The sequence below is a fragment of the Saimiri boliviensis genome, chromosome 6 (genome assembly GCF_048565385.1).
Source record: "Saimiri boliviensis isolate mSaiBol1 chromosome 6, mSaiBol1.pri, whole genome shotgun sequence".
In the NCBI taxonomy this organism is placed as follows: Eukaryota; Metazoa; Chordata; class Mammalia; order Primates; family Cebidae; genus Saimiri; species Saimiri boliviensis.
Window position 1 is genome coordinate 79,231,556 of NC_133454.1, and position 19,988 is coordinate 79,251,543.

Below are 19,988 nucleotides of genomic sequence, written 5' to 3' on the forward strand. Positions count from 1 at the left end.
TTTCCTGTTATCCCTTTAATAAACGTAGGACCACCTGAGGTCAGGAGTTCAAGACCAGGCTGGCCAACATGGTGAAATCCCATCTCTACTAAAAATACAAAGTTAGCCAGGTGTGGTGGTGCACGTCTGTAATCCCAGCTACTTGGGAGGCTGAGTCAGGAGAATCACTTGAACCCAGGAGGAAGAGGTTGCAATAAGCCAAGATCGCACCATTGCATTCCAGCATGGGCAACAAGAGCAAGACTCTGTCTTTAAAAAAAAAAAAAAAAAAAAAAATCCATAGGATCTGAAGTAATGTCCCTTTTCCATTCTCGATAATTTGCATTTTCTTTCTTTTGTTCTTGATCTCTTTCTAGGGCTTTATGAATTATGTTAATCTTTTACAGGACAAACTTTTACCCTTTTTTTTGGCTAGTTTTCCTGTTTTTTGGTAGAGATGGAGTTTTACTGGCCAGGCTGGTCTCCAGCTCCTGGCTTCAAGTAATCTGCTTGCCTTGGTCTCCCAAAGTATTCAGATTATAGGCGTGAGCCACTGTGCCTGGCCCTTATTTCCTTCCATTTACTTTTTGTTTAATTTTTCTTCTTAAGGTAGAAGCTAAGATCATTGAATTTAAACCTTTTTTTCCAAGATAAGCTTTTTTTTTTTTTTGAGACGGAGTTTCACTCTTGTTACCCAGGCTAGAGTGCAATGGCATGATCTCGGCTCACCGCAACCTCCGCCTCTTGGGTTCAGGCAATTCTCCTGCCTCAGCCTCCTGAGTAGCTGGGATTACAGGCAGCGCCGCCATGCCCAGCTAATTTTTTTTTTGTATTTTTAGTAGAGACGGGGTTTCACCATGTTAACCAGGATGGTCTCGATCTCTTGACCTTGTGATCCACCCGCCTCGGCCTCCAAAGTGCTGGGATTACAGGCTTGAGCCACCGCTCCCAGCCTGCTTTTTATTTTTTTTTTAAACGGAGTCTTGCTGTGTCACCAGGCTGGAGTGCAGCGGCATGATCTTGGCTCACTGCAACCTCCGCCTCCCAGGTGCAATGATTCTCCTGCCTCAGCCTCCTGAGCATACATATATATGAATAGGAACATCTCATCAGAAACAATGAGGGATGTAGACAATTTAAAGTGCTGAAAGGAAAAATAATTGCCAACCAAAAATTCTATATCTAGGCCAGGCATAGTGGCTTACGCCTGTAATCCCAGCACTTTGGGAGGCTAAGGCAGGTGGATCACCTGAGGTCAGGAGTTTGAGACCAGCCTGGGCAACATGGTGAAACCCTGTATCTACTGAAAATACAAAAAAAAAAAAAATATATATATATATATATATATAATATATATATATATATATATATATATATATATATATATAAATATATAAACACACACAAGATATATATATAAATATATATACACAGAAAAAATACAGGGATACGTTGTAAAACAATGTATATATATTTTGTTTGTTTTTTATTTTTCTTGTGTCCCTGTATACAGTGCATCAATTTTTTTTCTTCTTAAACAGGTTGAGCATTCCTAATCCAAAGTCTAAAATGGTCAAAATTGGAAACTTTTTTTTTTTTTGAGATGGAGTGTCACTCTTGTTGCTCAAGCTGGAGTGCAATGGTGCGATCTTGGCTCACTACAACCTCTGGCTTCTGGGTTCAAGTGATTCTCCTGCCTAAGCCTCTGGAGTAGCTGGGATTACAAGCATCCGCCACCATGCCCAGCTAATTTTTGAATTTTTAGTAGCGACGGTGTTTCAACATGTTGGTCAGGCTGGTCTCCAACTCCTGACTTCAGGTGATCCACCCACCCCAGCCTCCCAAAGTGTTAGGATTACAGGCGTGAGCCACTACTCCCAGCCTATTTGTGGTTTTTAACAATCTTTTTCTCAAGGTTTTTCAGATGGAGAATGTATATTAATTTGTCTTTGAGTTAATTTACTCATTCTCTTTTGTTTGTTTGTTTTTGTTTTTGAGACAGAGTCTTGCTCTGTTGCCAGGTGCCAGGCTGGAGTGTAGTGGCTTGATCTCGGCTCACTGCATCCTCTGCTTCCCGGGTTCAAGCAGTTCTCCTGCCTCAGCCTCCCGAGTAGCTGGGATTACAGGTGTGCACCACCACACCCAGCTAATTTTTGTATTTTTATTAGAGATAGGGTTTCACCATGTTGGCCAGGATGGTCTCGATCTCTTGACCTTGTGATCCGCCCACCTTGGCCTCCCAAAGTGCTGGGATTACAGGTGTGAGCCACCGGGCCTGGCCAATTTTCTCATTCTTTTGCCATCATTGCCTTCTGTTACGCCCATTCAGATAGTTGTTTGTTTTTTTAAGAGACGGGTCTCACTGTGTTGCCCAAGCCAATCTCAAGTTCCTGGGATCAAGCAATCCTCCCACTTCAACCCCCTAAGTAGCTGAAACTACAGGTGCAAGCCATTATGGCTGGGTCAGATAATTTTTATTTTTGATATTGTAATTTTCTATTGTAGAATATCTTTTTCTTATAGTTTTCATTTGTCTGCAGACATCTCCCTTGTATTCATTCATTATGACCATCTCTTCCTTTTAGCCCTTCAACATATTTATAATAGCTTCTGTAAAGTCATTGTCTGCTAATTCCAGCATATTGGTAATCTCAAGGTCTGTTTCAGCTGACTTCATTTTCTCTTATCTGTGAGTCACATTTTTCTCTTCTCACATTTTGTAATTTTTAATTAAAAAATTTTTTTCTGGCTGGGCACGGTGGCTCAAGCCTGTAATCCCAGCACTTTGGGAGGCCGAGGTGGGTGGATCACGAGGTCAAGAGATCGAGACCATCCTGGTCAACATGGTGAAACCCCATCTCTACTAAAAATACAAAAAATTAGCTGGGCATGGTGGCGTGTGCCTGTAATCCCAGCTACTCAGGAGGCTGAGGCAGGAGAATTGCCTGAACCCAGGAAGCAGAGGTTGCGGTGAGCCGAGATCGGGCCATTGCACTCCAGCCTGGGTAACAAGAGCGAAACTCCGTCTCAAAAAAAAAAAAAAAAAAAAAATTTTTTTTCTGCCGGGCGCGGTGGCTCAAGCCTGTAATCCCAGCACTTTGGGAGGCCGAGGTGGGTGGATCACGAGGTCGAGAGATTGAGACCATCCTGGTCAATGTGGTGAAACCCCGTCTCTACTAAAAATACAAAAAATTAGCTGGGCATGGTGGCGCGTGCCTGTAGTCCCAGCTACTCAGGAGGCTGAGGCAGGAGAATTGCTTGAACCCAGGAGGCGGAGGTTGCGGTGAGCCCAGATCGCGCCATTGCACTCCAGCCTGGGTAACAAGAGCAACACTCTGTCTCAAAAAACAAAAAAAAAAATTTTTTTTCTTCAAATCCCCTCCGTGAGAAGCAATTGTAATTTTTTTTTTCAGACAGAATCTTGTTCTATCGCCCAGATTGGAGTGCCATGATGCAATCTCAGCTCACTGCAACCTCTGCTTCCCAGGTTCAAGCAGTTTTCCTGTTTCAGCCTCCGGAGTAGCTGGGACTGCAGATGCCAGCCACTATGCCCAGATAATTTTCGTATTTGTTTTTAGTAAAGGCAGGTTTTCACCATGTTGGTCAGGCTGGTCTTGAACTCCTGACCTCAGGTGATCCGCCCAGCCCGCCTTGACCTCCCAAAGTGCTAGGATTACAGGCATGAGCCACCGTGCCTGGCTAAGCAATTGTAATTTTAAAATTATATTCTGGAGCTGTGGATAACACATTATAGAGATTCCAAATTATGTTACCTTTCTCTGGAGAATATTGATTTTTTTTTTTTTCTATTAGCTAGTTAAGTTACATGTTGAAGCTGGGTTTTGAACTTTGTTAAGGCAGGTCTTTTTCAGTGTTGCCATTAGGTCTTAGGGTAAATCTTTAGCCCTGGGAAATAATCTTACCTCCTAACTTGGTAAGATTGAAATTTCAAATTCCGTCTCTTTTTGGTGAGTTGCACTGAAGGTTCTTCTTAGCTTCTCAGCCTTCTAGATGGTGCTTGCTGCTAGTCTTATTGGAACATTATTGGAAACTGCAAATATTGTGTTTAGGGGGTCTTTAGGACTTGAGGACAGTTTATACCATTGGGGGGCTCCCCACTCATATTCTTTGCTTTCTGGGCTGTCCTTCTCAGTGTACTGCTATTCTGTCAACCCTGGACTCCATAACCGTAAGTTGCCCCATGCTGCTCAAACTGGTTAGTACCCTCAATGGGAAATCTATTTAAACACAGATGTAACACAGTGTGACTCTCTTCTTTTGAGAATCCCCTCTAGTTTCTTCCTGCTTTTCATTGCTCCTCAAAACCTTCACATAGTTGCTTTTTCATATTTTTGTCAAGGGTTTATAATTGTTTCCTGCAGGAAGGTTAGCACAATATGAGCTATTTAGACATTGCTGGACTGAAATCTATTTTTCTTATAGAATTAGGGAACATTACTGGGAATGATTCAAGCTAAATATCCATTAGCTTAAAATGTAGCTTTTTTTTGCCCAGGTGTGGTGGCTCACGCCTGTGATCCCAGCACTTTGGGAGGCCGAGGCGGGTGGATCACGAGGTCAAGAGATCTAGCCGGGTGTGGTGGCTCAAGCCTGTAATCCCAGCACTTTGGGAGGCCGAGGCGGGTGGATCACAAGGTCAAGAGATCGAGACCATCCTGGTCAACATGGTGAAACCCCATCTCTACTAAAAATACAAAACATTAGCTGAGCATGGTGGTGCATTTCTGTAATCCCAGCTACTCAGGAGGCTGAGGCAGGAGAATTGCCTGAACCCAGGAGGCGGAGGTTGCGGTGAGCCAAGATCGCGCCATTGCACTCCAGCCTGGGTAACAAGAGCGAAACTCCGTCTCAAAAAAAAAAAAAAAAAGAGATCGAAACCATCCTGGTCAACGTAGTGAAACCCTGTCTCTGCTAAAAATACAAAAGTGAGCTAGGCATGGTGGCGCATGCCTGTAGTCCCAGCTACTCAGGAGGCTGAGGCAGGAGAATTGCCTGAACCCAGGAGGCGAAGGTTGCAGTGAGCCAAGATCGCACCATTGCACTCCAGCCTAGGTAACAAGAGCGAAACTCTGCCTCAAAAGAAAAAAAAAATGTAGCATTTTTAGTGGATTAATAGTCAAGTAAAACAGCAGTTTTCATTTTTTTTTTCTCTGAATTTGGCTGAGTAAAATTTTAGAGTATCATCTAACAGAAGTAGTTAATTGCCATTTTTGATGTTATCTGCATTTTTTAAAAGTTGTATTTGTAATGTAAGAACCACAAAAGCACTTTTAATCCTCCTGGCTGGATGGTGTGGGAAGAATATGGGAGGATTCCATGGAGTCAAAATGGGAAATGAGAATGAGATGAGATGTTGCTGTTTGTCAGTAATACCACTGGTCCTTTCAAGTTTTCCTAGTTAAATGGAAATCTAATTTTAAATATGACAAGTAAACAGGAAAAAATTATTTTCTCCTATGAGCCAATCTCAGGAAAAAAATGGACATTTGAGGTGCAAATTAGTCCACATGCATAGCTTCCCAGGCAGCCACTTAAGGGTAACAGAACCTAGATACAGCCATATCTCCCTGGCTCATGGAGCCTGGCATAGCAGATCCATTTCTCCAGTGTCCTCTACCCTATTTTGCCATTGGCTCAGTTCATAACCTTAAATAATGAGCCTCAGCTTCCTCAAGTAAACTTCCTTTCTGTCTTAGGCTTTGAAAGTCTATGGTCAGAAGAGTTTTTCGTTTTCAATTTGAAGACAATCCATTGTATTAAGCAAACTTTAACATATTTAAAACGCAGATTTAATTCTTCATGTGCATGGTTTGTTTTGTTTTGCTTAAGGTTGCAATTGTAGCTCAAGATTTGGCAGCATTCCATACTGCCTCATCAGAAATGGGGCACCAGCAGCATAGCCATCACTTAGTAACCACAGAAACCAGACCTCTGACCTTAGTAGCAACATCCAATGGCACCCAGATTGCAGTTCAGGTGAGTACAAGGGCAGGCTGTCCTCAGTTGACAGCAATGCTGCTCACAGCTTTTAACTTTGTACCCTGTGCTTTGTGTATAACCTTCACAGGAGGCGAGGTGCAGAATAATCTCTATCACCTAGCCTACTTTAAGAAAATTGCTGTATTTAGTCTGGGCGCGGTGGCTCATGCCTGTAATCCCAGCACTTTGGGAGGCCGAGACGGGTGGATCACGAGGTCAAGAGATTGAGACCATCCTGGTCAACATGGTGAAACCCCGTCTCTACTAAAAATACAAAAATTAGCTGGGCATGGTGGCACGTGCCTGTAATCCCAGCTACTCAGGAGGCTGAGGCAGGAGAATTGCCTGAACCCAGGAGGCGGAGGTTGCGGTGAGCCGAGATCGCGCCATTGCACTCCAGCCTGGGTAACAAGAGCGAAACTCCGTCTCAAAAAAAAAAATAAATAAATAAATAAAGAGAAAGAAAATTGCTGTATTTGAGGTGGACTCAAAGAGACCAGCACTGGCCGGGCGCGGTGGCTCAAGCCTGTAATCCCAGCACTTTGGGAGGCCGAGGCGGGTGGATCACGAGGTCAAGAGATCGAGACCATCCTGGTCAACATGGTGAAACCCCGTCTCTACTAAAAATACAAAAAGTTAGCTGGGCATGGTGGCACGTGCCTGTAATCCCAGCTACTCAGGAGGCTGAGGCAGGAGAATTGCCTGAACCCAGGAGGCGGAGGTTGCGGTGAGCCGAGATCACGCCATTGTACTCCAGCCTGGGTAACAAGAGCGAAACTCCGTCTCAAAAAAAAAAAAAAAAAAGAGACCAGCACTTTGTTCTCTACCTGTCTTTGCATATTCTAGGGGAATTTATAGCAAGAAAAAAAACCTTCCAGGTATATATCCATGTGTGCCCTCAGCCAGGCATCTTTACTTTCAAAATAAAAGTTTAATGAGGCAGGAGACTATAAAGCACTTAAGAGATAGTCCTTAAAGAGAAACCCGGGGGCCGGGTGCAGTGGCTCAAGCCTGTAATCCCAGCACTTTGGGAGGCCGAGGCGGGTGGATCACAAGGTCAAGAGATCGAGACCATCCTGGTCAACATGGTGAAACCCCGTCTCTACTAAAAATACAAAACATTAGCTGGGCATGGTGGCGCGTGCCTGTAATCCCAGCTACTCAGGAGGCTGAGGTAGGAGAATTGCCTGAACCCTGGAGGCGGAGGTTGTGGTGAGCCGAGATCACGCCATTGCACTCCAGCCTGGGTAACAAGAGTGAAACTCCACCTCAAAAAAAAAAAAAACACAAAGAGAAACCTGGTGGAAACACAAACCCTAAATAAGTCCTCTGAGAATCCCTGCACAGCCCCCATTTTAAAGTGGGGAATGTCAGAAGACTTAGAAGGAATCATTCTCTGGGAAGCACAGAATTTAGAATCTTAGGTGCAGCCAGGCACAGTGGCTCATTCCTATAATCCTAGTATTTTGGGTGGTGGAGGCAGGGAGGTGGCTTAAGCTCAGGAGTTTGAGATTAGCCTGGGCAACGTGATGAAAACCCATCTCGGGCCGGGCGCGGTGGCTCACGCCTGTAATCTTAGCACTTTGGGAGGCCAAGGTGTGTGGATCACCTGAGGTCAGGAGTTCAGGACCAGCCTGGCCATCATGGTGAAACCCCATCTTAAAAAAAAAAAGGCCGGGCACGATGGCTCAAGCCTGTAATCCCAGCACTTTGGGAGGCCAAGGAAGGTGGATCATGAGGTCAAGAGATTGAGATCATCCTGGTCAACATGGTGAAACCCCATCTCTACTAGAAATACAAAAAATTAGCTGGGCATGGTGGCGCATGCCTGTAATCCCAGCTACTCAGGAGGCTGAGGCAGGAGAATTGCCTGAACCTAGGAGGCAGAGGTTGTGGTGAGCCAAGATCACGCCATTGCACTCCAGCCTGGGTAACAAGAGCGAAATTTCGTCTCAAAAAAAAAAAAAAGAAAAAGAAAACCCATCTCTACAAAAAGCACAAAAATTAGCCAGTTGTGGTGGTGGATGTCTGTAGTGCCCAGCTACTTGGGGAGGCTGAGGCAGGAGGATTGCTTGTACTCAGGAGGTTGAGGCTGCAGTGAGCCAAGATCATGCCACTGCACTCCAGCCTGGGTAATAAATGAGACCCCATCTCAAAAAAATAAGCGACCAGCCTGGGTAGCATGATGAAATGCCATCTCTGCATAAATACAAAAAATTAGCCAGCTGTGGTAGTGTGCACCTGTAGTCCCAGCTACCCAGGTGGCTGAGGTAGGAGGATTGCTTGAGCAAGGGAAGTTGAGACTGCAGTGAGCCTAGGATCACACCACTGTACCCCAGCCTCGGCAACAGAGTGAGACCCTGTCTCAAAAGTGTAAGAATTTAAAATAAAATAGAATCCTAGGGCCTAGGTGCAGATTACCTGTCTTTAGGGAGAGTTTTTTTTTCCCCCATGTGTTTACTTGATGAGTTAGAACACACTCCAGAAAATTTTGGCTGTTGGTTTTATATAATTTATGGATATAGAAGGAGCTAAAGGCTTAGGAAGCCCTCTATCCTTCTTGACTGAGGTAAGTGTCTTTTGTCTCTTGCATGTATGAAGATTTTTTTTTTTTTTGAGTTTTTATTTATTTAAAAAGAAATAGAGATAGGGTCTCACTGTGTTACTCAGACTGGTCTTGAACTCCTGGGCTCTAGTGATCCTCCTGCCTCCGCCACCCAAAGTGCTAAGATTACAGTCATGACCCACCGTGGCTGGACTGCATGAAGATTTTATCAAAATCCAAAATAAATTTTAGGCTGGGCATGGCAGCTGAGGGGCTGAGGTCATTCTCCCACCTGAGCCTCCCCAGCAGCTGGGACTACAGGTGCATGTAGCCATGCTAATTTTTGTATTTTTTTTAGTAGAGGTGGGGTCTCACCATGTTGCTCAGGCTAGTCTCAAACTTCTGGGCTGAAGCAATCTGCCTGCCTCCACCTCCCAAAATGTTGAGTTACAGGCATGGGCCACCATGCCCTGACGAGACCTCTTCATATCACCAGGCTCAGCTGCACCTAGGATTCTAAATTCAAAAAAGAAAAAAAATTGTATTATCATCCCCTTCAGGAAATTGTTTTGTGCTTTTAATGATTGGGTTAGCAGTAGTATCTTAACCCCAAGTGTCAGAATTACAAAGAGAAGTTTTACTGCTCTCATAACATTTCTTTGGCATCTTCTTGAATGTGGCTTTTGAATTGTTAGTGTTTGATGTTTGTGTTCCTGTTTCAGCTTGGAGAACAGCCATCTCTGGAAGAAGCCATCAGAATAGCGTCTAGAATCCAACAAGGAGAAACACCAGGGTTGGATGATTAATCCCCAGAACAATGGAGCAATAAAGCCAGGAGTCTTTTATTTTCTGGCAACAGAAATCCATGAAGCCCGGGCCCAGGAAAATTAGAAGTTTTCCATTCCTGATACACTGTACACATTTTTATGCAAGAGTGGAGAAGATTTTATTCTTGACACTTTTGTGTATATAACCCTTGGAATAGATTCTCAAAGTGATTCATGTGTACAAGGAAGTATGAAATTAGGGCAATACAGTAAATTTTCATGTTACTCTTTTATCAGATCACAAACTCTTAGAGTCCACATTCAAGAGTAGTAAAGTCTTATGGGAGTCTTATGATGGATTTTTAACTTCCCATGAAAAAAATAAAGGCTGTATCTAAAATATCAAAGGGTCTATATGTCACACAATCATAATTCCAAAAGCCATTATGGATAATAAAGGATGTAAAGCCTTCAGATATTTCCCCAGTTAGTAGAGTGTCTGCGGATTTTGTTCTATATATTTGTCCATTTTTATTTGTATCTTCTGGTTTGCAGACTTTGAATAATTTACAGTTTCCCCTCCTTGTTAAAAACCAGCTCTTCAAGCTGAAATGCTAATTATATTGGCATTACATTGGATTATGTATAAGATCATAAAATTTGGTTATTTAAAATTAAGAAGTTAAATCCAGTGGTTTTGTTCAAAGATTTTGCTTAGTATTCAGTTTTTATAACTGTTAAAAAAAAAAAAATTATCAAAGTTTAACCACATGCTGGTGCCCGGGATAACAGTGTTGTAATTGGAAATGGCTTTACTCTGAAAATTAGGTTCGTGGGTTGGTGTAAATTATTTATTTTTGCTTATGTACTTTTGTTTTAAATCTTACCCCAAAGTTTATTATTAATTTTCAATACAGCGATTTTTAAAACGTTACTTTTATATTTATTTATTTGTTAAATTGGTGGGGGTTGTGGGGGGAATGGTGCAGAAAATACCACAAATGTAATGGAGTGTAACCTAATACACATATTGAGAGTATGTTGTATGTCAAGTACAGATAAGTGCTTTTCCATAGACTTTTATATATTCACAATGATTTTGTAAGACACGGATTTACTACTCTGTTTTATACATGAGGGAACACAGTCCAGGGAGGCTGACTGTCATACTAGCCCTTGAGAGGTAGGACCTAAGCGAGAACCTAGACTTTCTGGCTCCAAATCCAATGTGTTTTTACTGCACCACAGTTACCTCCTCAGATGCTCATTTGTAGCAGAGATTATCAAGATCTTTGGTGAACTTTGGTGATTTCTGATTGCCTAATGAACTGAGCAGTAGAAAAAAACATTTTCTTTTTCTTTTTTTTTTTTTTGGAGACGGAGTTTCACTCTTGTTACCCAGGCTGGAGTGCAATGTCGCAGTCTCTGCTCACCGCAACCTCCGCCTCCTGGGTTCAGGCAATTCTCCTGCCTCAGCCTCCTGAGTAGCTGGGATTATAGGCACGTGCCACCATGCCCAGCTAATTTTTTTTTGTATTTTTAGTAGAGACGGGGTTTCACCACGTTGACCAGGATACTCTCGATCTCTTGACCTTGTGATCCACCCGCCTTGGCCTCCCAAAGTGCTGGGATTACAGGCCCAGCTGGAAAAAACTGTTTTCTAATGTTGGAAATTCACCATTCACCAAGGTAAAAAAAAAAAAAAAAAAAAAGGTCTGTTCTGCAGCAGCCCCTCCTGTACTGTTGTTCACCTCACTTTGTTTGCAGAGAGCTGAAATGTGGTGTTCTCAAGCTTTACAGTAGAAAGGGGGAAATATTGTGCTGTTTTATTTAACATAAATGTTGTCCTTGGTCAGGTTCTTTGAACTCTTGCTAAAAAGGATCATGATTTAGTCATCTGAAATAGGAAACCCTTCAGGGCTGTACAGAGCTTTTCCTTCAAAACACTTTTTTCTTTTTTTTTTTTTTTTTTTTTTTTTTGAGATGGAGTTTCGCTCTTGTTACCCAGGCTGGAGTGCAATGGCGCGATCTCGGCTCACCGCAACCTCCGCCTCCTGGGTTCAGGCAATTCTCCTGCCTCAGCCTCCTGAGTAGCTGGGATTACAGGCACACGCTACCATGCCCAGCTAATTTTTTGTATTTTTAGTAGAGACGGGGTTTCACCATGTTGACCAGGATGGTCTCGATCTCTCGACCTCGTGATCCACCCGCCTCGGCCTCCCAAAGTGCTGGGATTACAGGCTTGAGCCACCGTGCCTGGCCTCAAAACACTTTATAGAGCCGGGTGAGGTGGCTCAAGCCTGTAATCCCAGCACTTTGGGAGGCCAAGGCGGGTGGATCACGAGATCGAGACCATCCTGGTCAACATGGTGAAACCCCGTCTCTAATAAAAGCGCAAAAAATTAGCTGGGCATGGTGGCACGTGCCTGTAATCCCAGCTACTCAGGAGGCTGAGGCAGGAGAATTGCCTGAGCCCAGGAGGCGGAGGTTGCGGTGAGCCGAGATTGCGCCATTGCACTCCAGCCTGGGTAACAAGGGCGAAACTCCGTCTCAAAAAAAAAAAAAAAAAAAAAAAACTTTATAGATACATAACATTAGCAAAAGCCCTAGTCACCCACAGATCCAGTCTTCATTCTTGACAGAGACACTTAGACACACACAGAACTCCCCTGTGAGGCCCACTGAGACTCAGAAAGGGGCTGGCGGGCTGGGATAGAAGACCAGAATCTTCTAAATCGCAGGGTGGCGCCCAGCCTCCCAGTATTGGTCCTGGCTGCTGGCTAGGAGCTCCTACCCGCTGGGCACACCCAGGCTACTATGCTTCTCAGGACCAAAAAACATGCTGCCTGCGTCCCATGGGCCCTTAGATCTGACTTTGCTTAGATTCCAGGGTGTTTCTCTTTACTTCCAGCACTTTTGCCAGTTGGATTGGGCAGGGCTCAACCTGGACTGTGGTGAGCCTGATTATCCCTCAGAGAAACTGACTTCCTACTGGTACCCAGAGAAAAGGGCCCAGGGGCACTGGTGGTTTTCCCTGACCTGTCTTCTTGGGAATGGGACCTAAGGAGCCTAGCGAGGTGGCCTGCCTCCTCTGGAGGAAGGCTGCAGCTGGTGTGCTGACGGTTGCTAGGAAAGCTGCTGTGGGGTCTCTTCATAGTACAGGTCGCAGAAACATCCAAGGCTGAAAAATCCTGAAAAGGCACTTGAAATAAGAGTAAACACTGGCAAACAAAGCCAGGTGGGGCATAACTCTACAATTTGATCCAGACAGTGCTCAAGGAAAACCTCTCCAACCAAAAAAACCACTCTGGTTTGCCCCAGACACAGCTACTACAAAGGCCACTAAAAAGAAAATGTTCGTTGCCTGCAGTCTGAACTCCTTGTAAGAACTTAAGAATTAGGGTGGGCTGGGCGCGGTGGCTCAAGCCTGTAATCCTAGCACTTTGGGAGGCCGAGGTGGGTGGATCACGAGGTCAAGAGATCAAGACCATCCTGGTCAACAAGGTGAAACCCCGTCTCTACTAAAAATACAAAAAGTTAGCTGGGCATGGTGGCGTGTGCCTGTAATCCCAGCTACTCAGGAGGCTGAGACTGGAGAATTGCCTGAACCCAGGAGGCGGAGGTTGCGGTGAGCCAAGACCACGCCATTGCACTCCAGCCTGGGTAACGAGTGAAACTCCGTCTCAAAAAAAAAAAAAAAAAAAAAAAAAAAAAGAATTAGGGTAAGGGAGGAACGTGGCTTTCTTTTTTTTTTTTTTTTTTTTTTTTTTTTTGAGACGGAGTTTCACTCTTGTTACCCAGGCTGGAGTGCAATGGCGCGATCTTGGCTCACCGTAACCTCCGCCTCCTGGGTTCAGGCAATTCTCCTGCCTCAGCCTCCCGAGTAGCTGGGATTACAGGCACGTGCCACCATGCCCAGCTAATTTTTTGTATTTTTAGTAGAGACGGGGTTTCACTATGTTGACCGGGATAGTCTCGATCTCTCGACCTCGTGATCCACCCGCCTCGGCTTTCTTAATTCTCTGCAGGTGGCAGCTGCCCAGAGAGCCAGCTCTCTCCTTCCTCTCCTACCCACCCCCAGGCCTTCAAGGGCAAACTAACTTTGTACGGTGTCCCGTGCTTGCTGCCTGCCTTCCCACGTGACAGCCCTGAGACTAGTGAAGCAACTTGGGAAATGGTGGACTCTGCTCAAACTGTCGACTCCATTAATCAACCTGCAGAATTTACTATCCAGTATTTCCTGGCTCAGGTAAGATTATAGACAAGTCAATTATTGGGAGACCTCAGCAGTGATCGGAGAGTGGGATGTGAAAAGCAAGGGGGCAGAGCTGAAGTATTGGAAGAGGAAAAGGGAGCATGTGGGAAGTGGAGAAAAGCTGCCTCACCTCCTCCATGATAAGCACTTTCCATATCTAGGTTTCCTTTGGATGAGGACATGTTTAAGGAACACTCCAGCCATATACTCTCTCTTCTTTTGCCTGAGGAACGGGACTGGCTTCATGGGTGTGGGACTAGTACAGCTTGAATAAAACCTCCTTATAAGGGCTCTGCATTTGGGGTTTAATGCAACATGATTGCAGTCTTGAAATTCTTTTTATTACTTATTTTCGAGATAGGTCTTGCTCTGTCACCTAGGCTGGAGTGCCGTGGCGCAATCAGGGATCACTGCAACCTCCTGGGCTCCAGCAATCCTCCTACCTTAGCCTCCCAAGTAGCTGGGACCACAGGCACTCTCCACCACACCCAGCTAATTTTTGTATTTTTGGTAGAGCTGATGTTTCACCATGTTGACCAGGCTGGTCTCAAATTCCTGACCTCAGGAGATCTTACCGCCCTGGCTTCCCAAAGGGCTGGAATAACAGGCATGAGCCACTGTGCCCGGCTGCAGTCTTGATGTCTATCTTTGTGTGTGTTTTGTAAGTGAAGTCCCTTGTATCAACATGTGCTGGTGGCTTAGCACCTGAGCTTACACACAGCTCTACCCGCTCCTGCCTCCCTGCAAGGGCTCTCACCACCACTTCCCCACCTGGCCTCTCCCTCCTTGCCCTCACCCTGCAACTGCTGCCACCCTCTACCCTTTGAGGGAGTCTGATCCCAATGCAGGGAGGGTTGGGGCATGGTGGTGGCCATCCCCACTCCAGGCTGGCAGCACCACAGTGCTCTTGGTGGATAGCTAGCCTTAGTTGAGCCTTGAAAGGGGCAAGCCTCTCGCCGAGCCCTTTACAACAATGTCCCAGCTCTGAGTTTTAAAGACACTGGTAGCCCATTTGCTTTATGCTGCGGTGGCAGGCCTATGGGAAGGGGAGACACCTGGAGGAAAGGGAATGTGGAAGCTGTCAGACCCAAGAGAGCACCTGCCCACAGACATCTGTGAGGTCCCATGCCCTGGAGGGCTCTCTCTACCCACTCTGTGACTGGAGGAATCTTCTCTTCCTCCTTTCAACTATCCTGAGCCTGGCTTGTGTTTGTTGTGCCTTGGAGCCAGCAGGAGATAACCCTCCTGGGATGAGCCACAAAATTCGAATTGTGTTATTTTAGTGATTCCAAATATGAGATAAATATTCTGATGTTTGCATTTAAAATTGGGATTGTATAATATAAAAGTGGACGGTAAAATTCATGCCAAAAATTTTAGTGGTTTTTCTTTTTTTGAGACAGAGTCTCACTCTGTTGCCCAGGCTTGAGTGCAATGGCACGATGGTGCAATCTCGGCTCACTGCAACCTTTGCCTCCCAGGTTCAAGCGATTCTCCTACCTTAGCCTCCTGCCATCATGCTCAGTTAATTTTTTGAATTTTTGTAGAGACAGGGTTTCACCATGTTGGCCAGGCTGGTCTCGAACTCCTGACCTCAGGTGATCCACCCGCCTCAGCCTCCCAAAGTGCTGGGATTACAGGCATGAACCACTGTGCCTGGCCACCATTCTATTTTCTTTTTCTTTCTTTCTTTCTTTCTTTTTTTTTTTTTTTTTTTTTTTTTTTTTTTTTTTGAGACGGAGTTTTGTTCTTGTTACCCAGGCTGGAGTGCAATGGCGCGATCTTGGCTCACCGCAACCTCCGCCCCCTGGGTTCAGGCAATTCTCCTGCCTCAGCCTCCTGAGTAGCTGGGATTACAGGCACTTGCCACCATGCCCAGCTAATTTTTTGTATTTTTAGTAGAGACAGAGTTTCACCATGTTGACCAGGATGGTCTCGATCTCTTGACCTTGTGATCCACCCGCCTCGGCCTCCCAAAGTGCTGGGATTATAGGCTTGAGCCACCGTGCCCGGCCTCTATTTTCTGTCTCTACAAATTTGACTATTGTAGGCACCTCATATTATATTCGTCCTTTTGTGTCTGGCTTTATATGTACCCTTAAAACATGTTTTTCCTGTCTTTTGACCAAGAGGTCACACATTTTCATTTTGCACAGAGCCCCACAGATTACGTAGCCTGTCCTGCTGAGGAATGCACTTCTATTAGTCACATATCTGCAGATGTGTGACCTCTGTTTTGGGAATATATTATCTCTTGTTAGATGATGGGCTCCTTTAAGACATCTTGTTAGATGATGGGCTCCTTGAAGTGGTAACTCCTGGAGGTCTTGCAGAGTAGCAGGGCACCTCTAGCTGTTCCCTCCAGCTCCAAACTCATGTGGCTTGAGATATACAGAGAGATTCCTCAGTTCTCCATCCAGGCGTTTCATTTTGCTCCTAGAGCATGGCTAAAATGGAAGGACAGAAAGTCTTGCTGAGAATGAAGAATGCTCAAAATTCAGGATAAATTGCATGAATAGTTAAAATTGCCTGGCAAAAGCTTTTTCTGCTCAATTTTCTGCATTCAGATTGTGAAAGAGAAACTGAATCTTGGGACTTAAATTTACTATGCCAAAGGGAAAATTAAGCTTGGGAACTGAGTCCTGCAGGCAAACAAACACAAAACAAAACAAAAATAGTCTTTCTTTTCTTACCAAACAGCTGTAATTTCGCATGCTTACCATATCGTACAAAAAATGTAGACTGACCGAGCATGAGACTAATGCATAATTGACTTTTCCTCTACCCGCTTATTTTCATACGTGAAAGGTAGACTCACTGAACTCTAGGCAGAGCCTCAAAAGAATGTAACCTTTTGCCTCACTGTCTACCCACCCTCCTTTTTTTTCCTCCCCTCATACTTGCCCTTTCCTCTGTAAAAGGAAAATTAAAACTTGGGACCCTAATTTCACTTTGCCAAAAGAAAAATATTAAGCTGAAAGCTGAATTATCCAAGAAGGTGCTTTTCCTTTTGTTCCTAAGCAGGTGGCTACAGATAAAAAGTTAAGTATCTCCGCAGGTAGCTACTCTGTTCACCTTAGCTTCTGTAAAGATGAATATATGATTGACTCTTCCCCTACCTGCTCCTTTTCTCTTGCTGCATGTGGATTTGGTCATGTTACCATACCCTGTGTCTTTCCCCTCCAGCCTCCTTTCCCCTTTTAAATACTGAAGCTCTCAAAACCATCTTTGGAGAAAGGCACAGACCTGTCTTCCAAGTGCCCATCCTTAGTATTGGCAACGTAAGTTTCTAAATTAATTGTGACCTATCTCAGATACTTTTTGGTTTACAACTCTTGAAATATTGAAGTTCCCCAAATCCTCTTTGGAAAAAGCACAGGTCACAGATCCTATTGTGACTTGGGTTTCTTTTTCCTCAGCCTTGGCAAAATAAATCTCTAATCAATTGATCTGCCATGGTCACGTTTTGGTTTCCAAGATGAAAGAAAATGGGATTTCAGCTCTAATGTCAATTCCAAATTTCCTCCTACTTCGCCTCACTGCTGCAGGGGTTCCTTGGCACTGACAGGTCACAGCACACAAAAGCACCTTCGCTAATCTGCCCCAAAGCCGCCCAGCCTAGGATAGGGACGTGGGAAACAGCTGTAATCTGGACTGCAGACTTAATGCCAATGTCCTCCATACAAATTCTGCAAATTCTAAAGAAAACGCAAAGAGGTAAAATCTCTGCTGCCCCAAGGGGCTTGGCTTATCTTTTTAAATAGGAAACCTTTACTCCAAGTTAGTGACAGGGCTTTCGTGCTGATCAGGGCCATGGGAGGGCAGTAGGTCCCGCTTGAGGGCAGCTCCCACACTCTGATGTTTTATCAGATAAAACTGATTAGGCAAGTTTCCCTACTGCCTTAGGGCTTTTCTAATATCCTGAAATCGCTTCATGTTCTTTTAACCGAAAAAGCTGGAGCAACAGAAAAATGGGAGCACTTTTTTTTTTTTTTTTCTACAAAGGTGGGCTTCACTATTGAGAAGCTGGTGGAAACTTTTGGGTATTTCAAAGCCAAAAAGCAAAGCTGGTTAAGGCTGGGCGCAGTGGCTCAAGCCTGTAATCCCAGCACTTTGGGAGACCGAGGTGGGTGGATCACGAGGTCAATAGATCGAGACCATCCTGGTCAACAGATCGAGACCATCCTGGTCAACATGGTGAAACCCCGTCTCTACTAAAAATACAAATAATTAACTGGGCATGGTGGCGCGTGCCTGTAATCCCAGCTACTCAGGAGGCTGAGGCAGGAGAATTGCCTGAACCCAGGAGGCGGAGGTTGCGGTGAGCCAAGATCGTGCCATTGCACTTCAGCCTGGGTAACAAGAGCGAAACTCCATCTCAAAAAAAAAAAAAAAAAAAAAAAAAAAAAAAAAAAGTAAGAAGCTGGTTAATGAATGAAAGGCAGGATGATGGGCCCTGGAGTCGACCACCAGCAGGAGGCACTGTGGAGGTTCAGGGAGCAATCCATCTGCTTGCTTCACCATTTCCTTCTGGGACATACGAGCCAACCTTGAGAGGGGCTGTCAAAACAAGGCATGTGATGAGAAGAACCCTGACTGCCTCAGGTTACTGGAACGTCACTAAAGAGGAAATGCCCTCACTAGACCTGGAAGACTAGTTTTGTCTCCTTGCACAATCTGACAGCCACTTTTGGCTTTATAGCCAGTGCTGACCAAGATAATAATTCAGGAGTAGCTCAGAGTTGGCCTTCTGAGATGCCAGTTGCAATCCTGTGAAAAGAAGGTGCTGAGAACTAAATATCATTCTCACACAGGCACTTCCAGGGCAAATCTCTGCCACGCCCAAGGAGTCTCTGGCCCCAGCCACTCATTCCTAGCAACATTCCACACTCTTTTGTTTTTGAGACAGGGTCTCACTGTGTTGCCCAGGATAGAGTGCAGTGGCACGATCTTGGCTCACTGTAACCTCCACCTCCCAGGTTCCAGCAATCTTCCTGCTTCAGCATCCTGAGTAGCTGTGATTACAGGCACATGCCACTACGCCTGGCTAATTTTGTATTATTCGTAGAGATGGAGGTTCACTATGTTGGCCAGACTCGTCTTGAGCTCTCCTGACCTCAGGTAATCCATCCGCCTCAGCCAATAAAAATGCTGGGATTACAGGCATGAGCCACTGTGCCTGGGTTTTTGGGATTTTTAAGACGGAGTTTTGCTCTTGTTGCCCAGGCTGGAGTGCAGTGGCACAATCTCAATTCACTGCAACCTCCGCCTCCCAGGTTCAAGCCATCCTCCTGCCTCAGCCTTCTGAGTAGATGGGACTACAGGCGCACGCCATCACGCCCAGATTATTTTTATTTTTATTTTTATTTATTTATTTTTTTAAGTAGAGAGTTGGCCAGGCTGGTCCCAAACTCCTGACCCCAGGTGATTCACCCACCTCGGCCTCCCAAAATGCCTGGGATTACAGGCATGAGCCACTGTGCCTGGCCCATTCCACACTGTTAAACCCAGTGCTAAGGTGAGGCCAGGCCATGCTGGCTTTGCCATTCTGCATGGCTTTCTACCAGTCTCAAGAGAAGGTCTATTTGAATGCCCTTTCTGTGGAGAAAAAGAGAGAGAGAGAGAGAGAGAGAGAGAGAGAGAGAGAGAGAGAGAGAGAGAAGGTTTACAGGGTCCTAAGTTCTTGGACAAGAAGTTTTGGGATAAATGCCAAACTTTTGGGATAAATGCCAAATTCCTGTCCAAGAACTTGGGATGGAAGTCCCATTGCTGCCCTGCCTGTGGACCCAAGTCTAATAAGTGGGCTTTGACCCTGTTCTTTTTTTTTTTTTTTTTTTTCTATTTTCGTTTTTTGAGATGGAGTTTCACTCTCGTTACCCAGGCTGAAGTGCAATGGCGCGATCTCAGCTCACCGCAACCTCTGCCTCTTGGGTTCAAGCAATTCTCCTGCCTAGTCTCCTGAGTAGCTGGGACTACAGGCATGCGCCACCATGCCCAGCTAATTTTTGTATTTTTAGTAGAGACGAGGTTTCACCATGTTAACTCCGTCTCAAAAAAAAAAAAAAAAAAAAAAAAAATCAGATGACACTACTTTTCTGCTTAATTGCAACTGTTTATTTTTATTTGAAACAGGCTGGGGTGCAGTGGTACAATCTCTGCTCACTGCAACCTCTGCCTTCCAGGTTCAAGTGATTCTCATGCCTCAACCTCCCGAGTAGCTGGAACCATAGGCGTGTGCCACCATGCTCAGTTAGTTTTTGTATATTTAGCAGAGATGGGGTTTTGCCATGTTGGCCAGGCTGGTCTCAAATTCCTGGCCTCAAGTGATCTGCCTGCTTTGGCCTCTCAAAGTGTTGGGATTGCAAGCATGAGCCACCATGCCTGGTCTGCCACTGTTGACTATACTTTCAGATACACGGTTTTGCATGAGGGACTAATAAAT

General features: G+C 45.0%; 2 protein-coding genes across 9 annotated transcripts in view; both read left to right on the forward strand.

Annotated features, from left to right (window-relative positions):
• Positions 1–10,225, forward strand: part of ZNF143 (zinc finger protein 143) — an 88,298-nt gene extending 78,073 nt beyond the window's left edge. For all 8 annotated transcript variants that reach the window (XM_039471120.2, XM_074401077.1, XM_074401076.1 and 5 more), the window contains 2 exons: positions 5,830–5,976; positions 9,247–10,225. In XM_039471120.2, coding sequence (XP_039327054.1) covers positions 5,830–5,976; positions 9,247–9,330 — 231 coding nt within the window. In that variant the 3' untranslated portion in view covers positions 9,331–10,225. The remainder of the gene's footprint in view (positions 1–5,829; positions 5,977–9,246) is intronic.
• A 3,024-nt stretch (positions 10,226–13,249) lies between these two features.
• WEE1 (WEE1 G2 checkpoint kinase) overlaps positions 13,250–19,988 on the forward strand; it is a 44,289-nt gene continuing 37,550 nt past the window's right edge. The window contains exon 1 of the mRNA XM_074401078.1: positions 13,250–13,540. Within this exon, the coding sequence (XP_074257179.1) occupies positions 13,466–13,540 (75 nt within the window). The 5' untranslated portion in view covers positions 13,250–13,465. The remainder of the gene's footprint in view (positions 13,541–19,988) is intronic.